This window comes from Arachis hypogaea, chromosome 10, assembly GCF_003086295.3.
Source record: "Arachis hypogaea cultivar Tifrunner chromosome 10, arahy.Tifrunner.gnm2.J5K5, whole genome shotgun sequence".
Classification (NCBI taxonomy): domain Eukaryota; kingdom Viridiplantae; phylum Streptophyta; class Magnoliopsida; order Fabales; family Fabaceae; genus Arachis; species Arachis hypogaea.
The window spans coordinates 7,320,428-7,328,242 of NC_092045.1; the positions used below are offsets into that span (position 1 = coordinate 7,320,428).

Sequence of the window (7,815 nt, forward strand, 5' to 3'; positions counted from 1 at the left end):
CCCTCACCGGATGTGTATACGCTCTAGTCGCTCAAGTGTATAGGGTTGATTCACTCAATTCTCCTCTAATCATGCTTTCTAAGATTTGTTTTTCATATAAAAATCAACAATTATTCAATGCATGCATACAAATATCATGAGGGCTTTCCACAAGGTTGTAACGGGGTTAGGGTCAAGGTAAGGATGCATAAGGTCAAGTGAGTTTAAAATTTGAATCTTTGATTAACCTAAGCTCTCACTAAATACATATAACAACCTATACAATTCAAATGCAAACCTAACTACCAATTATTCACTTTTTCACACACTCATGCATTCCCTTTTTAATTCACATTCTATATACATTATTCTTATTACTTTACTTTAGAGTATTTTGTCCCCTTTTTATTGCTTTCTTTTTCTTTTTTCTTTTTATTTTTATCTCTCTTTTTTTTTCACAATAAAAAATATATAAAAGTATTAATACATATGGTTTAAATATTTAATGCATGAGTATGTACCCAATTCCCAAGATTTTCAACAAAAATACAAAAATACACTTTTATCTCAACCAATGTCTCCAAATTTCTCATACTTAAATGATACACACTCTCACTAGTCTAAGCTAATCAAAGATCCAAACAAGGAACATTTATTGTTTTTCACTTAGGGGTAGTGATGTGTTAAAATTAAAAACAAAAGGAGATTTAAAAAGGCTCAAAATTGGTTAACAAAGAAAGATAAAATGGTAGGGCTATTTGGGTAAGTGAGTTATTTGAAATGAAGGCATCAATCATATAAATGCATTCATATACAAAAAAATGGACATAAAGAATCAAACAAATTAAAGATTATAATCATAGAGAAAGAATAACACACAAGAAGAAAAATAGTAGTTATATGATGTAACCACACAATATGGCTCAAAACTCACAAGCTTATGTGTTTTTAGCTCAAAAACATGTTCTACAATATATAACTCAAGCAAGTTCAATGAAAAAAAAATTTACTCAAGTCATTTGAAAATTTTCATTATTTTGACTAAACTTATTATATATATGCAAACCAAGAATATGCAACTAAGAATTTTAAAAGACCTAGTAATAGAATAAAATAAACTATGAAAGTGTTAGGTTTAGAAAATTTTCACCCAAAAATTGGCCGATTGGTTGGACGATCTCCCCACATTTAAAAGTTTACACCGTCTTCGGTGCATTTGAAGATGAGCAAAGGGGTACGGCGACTACACGGATTGCCACCTTCAGCTGGTGGATCAACCGGCTGCTGTATATTTTTCTGCTTCCCTTTTTGCCTATGGTAAATCATCTTGAAAGATAGAAAATAGGATAGTAAGACAAGTAAATACAAAAGCTAGGAAGCATAGATTGTGAGAATGAGGTGATAATCAGTAAAATAAAATGAGTGAATTGGTTTGTGACATGAATGAAACAAGTGTGTGAATTCTAAGTTTGCACGCAACACACTGATATGAAGAACTATGTCACAACACAGAAGAAGTATGCACTTTACTCATTCTAGTGTGCTTGAAATACTTCAAAAAAAACTTGTAGGTTAGGACAAACGTAATAAAGAAGTATGAAAGCATTCAAGCAAGAATCAAGCAATTGTGAAATGGATAATGAATGGACATTGATTAATGTGCAAGGAAACTTAATGAAAAAAACTATGAAAATCACACATCAATCAATGACACACTTTGAATTTTGGTTCGCATCACCTAGTTGACATAAAATGGGAGACATGGGTGCTATGCAATTTAGGAAAAGAGAAATAAAAGTTAAAATCAATCACATAGCAAGCATGGTCCTTATAGCTTGAGAATTTTCAAAAGATGTCCTCAGGTCCAATTTCACAAGTGAAGCATTATGCCAAAATGAGTAGTTTCAAGTATGTGTAGAGCACATAGTTAAACAATTAAGGATTAACAGTCATTAAGGCATAAGCATAACATATGGATGAATATGATTAAGTAACACAATGCATTGAGATAAATGCACATCATCCAATTTATTGTTAATTTCTTGTTTTATGCTATTTTAGTTTCATGAACTCTTGTAAATCTTGATTTTCTATTAATGCAATTTTGATGTTTTTCATGTTATTGATGCTTACTTGAGTTATCTTCATTATTTTCTTGAGTTTGATAGTTATAGCTTTTATCATTTATGCAATTTATGATGTTTGTTTATATGCCCTCTAAGTGTTTGATAATATGTCTCTTTCAATTATAGAATAGATTTTACACTTTTGACTTGGGATTGAGGACTTAGGTGACCTTGAGTCATTGATGTCCAATATTAATTGGTGATTTATGGTTGTTAGTTGATTTTGTTTTCACTAACGCTAATCTTTTACTAAGCTAATTCGTGAGTAGGCTAGAAATTGTGGATTAAGATCAATTATACCTATTTGACTTACCCTCGATGTTAGGGTTGAATAAGTGGAATTAACTCTTCATAATTGTCATGTTTGTGGTCAATGACTAGGATAGAAAATCTTGACACTCAATCCTTGCCAAGACCCTTTTTAGCATTTGAATTTCCTTTCATTTTCTTAGTTAATTACTTTTATTTTCTTGCATTTTAATTTCTTGTCAATTACTATCACAACCCCCTCTTTTCGTCATAGCCAATGATATATACACCTCACTACAATTCTGTGGGAGAACGGCTCGGGACTTAAAACTCCCGGTTTTTATTGATTTGAATTGTGACAATCATTTAAACTTTGATTAGAGTCATTTGTTGGTTTGGAACTATACTATTGACGAAGTAATTCTTTTCGAGAAATTCTAAACCGACGTTTAGCCCCTCGTCAAATATCTCAACCCTAACCCTAACCCTATCCGTTCTTAACCCGCGGATACCCGACCTTGCCTGCGGGTTACCAAACAAATGCAACATTATTATATAACATGATGATAATTTAAAATAAAACTAATTTTTATGTAAAAAAAAGTATTAAATTATCAATTAATGATCTTCTTTTAGTGTTTAAGAATTTTTTGTATTTAATGAAAGATCTTTAGTTCAACATTCACTTGAAACATATTTTTATATAAGTATATAACATATACATATATAGGATATGAGTTGGTCGGATAGGGTTGAGACTCAACCCGCACCCAACCCATATGAAAATTCTATCCGCTGCGAATCAGGTTGGCAACCCTACCCAACCGAATTAGGTCGGATTGAGTACCCATGGATAAAGTGCATGTTGCCACTCCTAAGTTAGACCAAAAAACGTCTTAACAAAATTTTATTGTAAAATAATTAAATTTTAACAAATATAATTATAAAACAAATTATTTTTCTTTAAAATGATAAAGGAATTAATTTTTCAGACAAAAATATTTCTTAGAAATGTTTAAAAGAAAAATTCTTAGAACTAAAATGTCTAATCTAAAAAAATTTTTAAATACTAATTTAATTGATTATTAAGAAATTAATATGCATATATTTTTTATAGTTTAATCAAAAAAATATAATTGTTATGCGGCTAATATTTACATATAGTTATTTTTGTTTTTTTATAAAATTAATATTTAAAAATTATTAAATAATTTATTTAAATATATCAAATTATTTAATTTTTAAATCATTAAATTGACTTAAAAACAATGTACCTGAATTTTCATCTTTTATTGCACTGGCTCTAGTGTTGTTGTCATGAGCAGCATTGGGGTGCGGTACTCCTATTGAATTCATTTCTCTTTCTCTCTCGTCTATAACTCCTCAAACCGAAGTCCTCCCTTTGCTTTCACTCTTCTTTATTTATTACTTACAAAGGGAGAAGCTTGGACTACTCTACGGCACATACGCACAAATAAATAGACCCAAGAAGTAATAGAGACATATTATGAGAACCAGAAGAGGAGGCCTCTCTTATCCTCCACTTCTACCCTTATCCACCATGTGTTCCAACAAAGCTCTTTCAGAAAGGTCCTCTTTCAACACACTCACACCACTCCCCAATAGAAACAGAAACAACAAAATGCCTTCTTCGCAACAACAATTCGTTAGCCGTAAAAGGCACAAGACATTATCATTATTATCATCTTCCTCTTCCGACACAACAACAACAACAGTCGGAGGCTCCGAACTCTTGGAGACCTTGCCGGATGACATTCTCCTCTCAATCCTCGCGAAACTTAGTTCGTCCTCCAATTCTCCTTCCGATTTCATCCGTGTTCTTTTGACGTATGTTCCAGAAATCTTGCTATTTTATTTCTTTTTCCTTTTTGAGTCTATTTTATTATCTTTTTTTTTCACTCTTAATTAAAAACCTTTTTCTGGGGAAATACAGGTGTAAAAGGCTGAACAGGTTGGGTCTTCACTCAGTGGTTCTATCAAAAGCATCCCAAAAAACATTCTCAGTCAAAGCCAGAAACTGGTCAGAATCTTCTCACCGCTTCCTCAAACGTTGCGCTGATGCCGGAAACATCGAAGCATGCTACACTCTTGGAATGGTAACTTCAAAAAAACTTGGAACCAAACACACCATAAATATTTTTCGCTTACTTAATTATATTATTTACAAAACTTTTTCTTTTATGCAGATTCGGTTCTACTGTTTAGGAAACCGTGAGAGTGGAAGGTCGCTTATATCGAAGGCGGCGATGAGGTGTCACGCGCCGGCACTTTACTCTCTGGCCGTTATACAGTTCAATGGGAGCGGAGCCTCGAAGGACGACAAGGACCTAAGGGGCGGTGTGGCTCTTTGCGCACGCGCCGCATTCCTCGGCCACGTCGACGCGCTGCGCGAGTTGGGTCATTGCTTGCAAGACGGTTACGGAGTTAAGCGAAACGTTATGGAAGGGCGACGGTTTCTCGTTCAAGCCAACGCGCGTGAGCTGGTGTCCGTTTGCAACAGCCTCCACGCGCGCACTACTATCACGTGGGGCGTTATGCCGAACCAGAACCCGAACCTAAATCCAAGGGTCCAGTATGCTGCAGGGTGTCCGTTGCTAAGTGATTACGGCTGTAACGTCCCCGCTCAGGAGCCACACCTTGCGAACCGGTTCATGATTGAGTGGTTTTCGAACCGGGGTGGTTCGGCCGGGCCGAGTCGGAGGCTGTGTTCACATTTGGGTTGTGGAAGGCCTGAAACGAGGAAGAGAGAGTTTCGGAGATGTTCGGTTTGTGGAGTGGTTAATTATTGCTCACGCGCTTGCCAAGCACTTGACTGGAAGAGTCGGCATAAAGTGGAGTGTGCTCCTGTTGAGAGGTGGATCGACGATGACGACGGTGAAGATGGCGGTGAAGTGGCAGTGGTGGATAGTTAGGAATTTTTTTGGGGGATTTTGGAGCTACACATTGACGGGGAATGTAACGGTAACGGAAGCCTCTCTGGATCTGGATGAAAAGAAATAGAATAAGAAAAAGGAAAAATAAATAATCGCGTTGGAGTATTAGCTGAAATTTATTACGCCGATGGGCTACTTTGTTTTCTTGCTCCAGAAAAAGGAAGAAACAAAGATGATGGGGATCACTTTTGTTTTCGATTATTCACAGGGGTATTTCTTTTGCCTTCCTTCTTTAATTAAACATAGTCCTTATTTCTGTTTTCTTAGGTAATATTTGGTAATAAAAAAATACTATGCACGTAAAAGAAGATTTAATTTATTTTTAATATGTATTATATATTTTAATATTAAACTCCGAAAAATATTAAACGAACAAATTATACCAATTTAAAAAAATGCTAGATGAACAGGTTATAGCTAAGTTTAATAGATTTCTTTTTTCATCTTATGTCTCTCCTCATTAACCACTTCTTTCTTTAACTTAAATTTCTGATTATTAATCTTTAAACTATATGATCAATTTGGTAAATTTTGTTTTTTTTAAGTTAAGAATGTGATTTGAACTTGAGATCTCTATATGAGTAAGAAAGACTATGTTATTCAAAATTGTTTAATGAGTTTTTAAATATTCAAGTGGTTTACATTACTGGTTTAAATAATCTCTAATACATCTGTAGCGATTGATTACAAGAGTCAGGTAAACTAGTAATATAGACCGCTAAATTAATAATTTGGATGGTTAGAAAATATTTAGAGATTTTTAGATTGTAAAGTGAAAATCGTCTTTCAAACAAATAGTGAAGATTAAAAAACCCATTTACTCTTAAATTTTGTAATTATATCTTTAATAATTGATATTTTCAAAAAATACACATTAATTTTAAAATATTTTATAATTTATTTTATATTAAATTTAAAAAGAACATTTCAAAAGTAAAAAAGTATTTTTCAAAAGTGTATAAATTTATAAAATAATATATAAACAAAAAATTTAATATTAGTAGACCAATAAATTATAATTTAAACAGCATAATTTTTTTATATTTATCTAAAAATTATAAATTTAAATTTTATTCGTAAGTTTAGAAAAAAAGAGTTTAATATTAGTAGATTTTTTAATAAATTTATACAATATAACACATAATAGTAAGTCAACAACTCTTATTATATAGTTATTGGACATATAAATTTTCCCATTCGTATTAAGAACACAAAAATATACAGCAAAAAGTCAAATTCATTCAAAGTTGCAGTGGCACACAAGATTAATGCTGTCAGAAAATGTTGGACAAGTCTACTTATTACTCCTCGGCAGCATTAGGGCACTACGATAATGGCGTGTCTGTTGGTGTGCGAGTGTTTTTGTTAATTGTTTTAGTGGACACTACACTTGGAAAAAGATTCATGACTGAGAACTCTGTTTAATTCATCAAAAAGTTATTGAAATTCTTGCAAGATCTCTGAATAAATTATTTGTATTTAAGAAAGTTTATAAGGCTGATAAATATATTTACAAAACATAGAATATAATTTTATATCTATAAAAAATAGATTTTTATAGATAAATATATTCAACTTTTATAAAATTCTTTAAAATTTTTAAACTATTCTCTATTCTTTCACATCATCTTTCACAACAGGTTCAATTCCGAGTCTCTCGGTCCGGTGATTCGACCCACGATTCTCCCTTCTTAACGTTATTGTCTCTTTTTCATTAGCCTTATTTTCGTCGTCATCATCGACATCAACAACTCCATTTTTATTAGGATTTTTTGAATCTTTTAAATTATCCAACTTTTCTATCATTTCTTAATTCTTACCGGTGTCACTCACAAAGGACGTAACCTTCCTCTAGTCTTATCTCTGCGGGCGTTGGAAGCACTGGTCCATTTGAGACGAAAACGTCGTCATCGTGATAGTTGTTATTGTTACCGTTTTCTGCTACATGCACTGGTCCGAAGGGAGACTGGGAGTAGCTTGGATCCGGATCGCTGAACCCGAAGATGTCCGACAATGCAGCCGGAGAAGTGCGCTCGACGACGGGGACATTACCACCGAAGAAGCTGGAGTAGCCGCCATATTCGGAGTTGTCGTCGTCGGCGGGGTTTTGGTGGTGATCGAAGTCGATGCTGAAGGTATCAAAGGCAGACATGTCTTCCGTCTCTATGCTGTTTTTGTTCTCTCTCTCTTCTGTACAAAGATGACTGCTTCATTTGCTTAGCTTAAGTGAATAATTGTATTCAGAGAAAGAGAGAGATGCTGTTAGAAATTAGAACATTTATTTGACAAATAAATATTACCAAGAGCGATGATGTTGAGTTCCCTAGCCTCACTCACCTCGTCGCCTTGGTTCGTCAAAACCTCTACATTGTCCATATATGTGATTTTTAATCGTGGGTCCTTTTCTCCTTCACTTTGATTTTTTAAGTTACCAATTTGTGAGGTGTCTAGTTCTTTTCAAAGTTCGGATTTCTTTTTTCATAATTGATGAAGAGGATAATGAGTCC

At 33.6% G+C, this 7,815-nt stretch overlaps 1 protein-coding gene across 1 annotated transcript; it reads left to right on the forward strand.

Annotated features, from left to right (window-relative positions):
• The first annotated feature begins 3,638 nt into the window (after positions 1-3,638).
• On the forward strand, positions 3,639-5,613 carry LOC112715008 (F-box protein At1g67340). The gene is made up of 3 exons (XM_025766739.3): positions 3,639-4,202; positions 4,309-4,471; positions 4,562-5,613. Exons 1-3 carry the CDS (start codon positions 3,862-3,864, stop codon positions 5,285-5,287), a joined length of 1,230 nt encoding a protein of 409 aa, XP_025622524.1. The 5' UTR covers positions 3,639-3,861; the 3' UTR covers positions 5,288-5,613.
• The last annotated feature ends 2,202 nt before the right edge of the window (positions 5,614-7,815 follow it).

Coding starts and splice junctions, on each gene's coding strand:
- LOC112715008 (XM_025766739.3), top strand. CDS start 3,862: ATGAGAACCAGAAGAGGAGGCCTCTCTTATCCTCCACTTCTACCCTTA. Junction 4,203..4,308: donor TTCATCCGTGTTCTTTTGAC/GTATGTTCCAGA, acceptor GGGGAAATACAG/GTGTAAAAGGCTGAACAGGT. Junction 4,472..4,561: donor CATGCTACACTCTTGGAATG/GTAACTTCAAAA, acceptor TCTTTTATGCAG/ATTCGGTTCTACTGTTTAGG.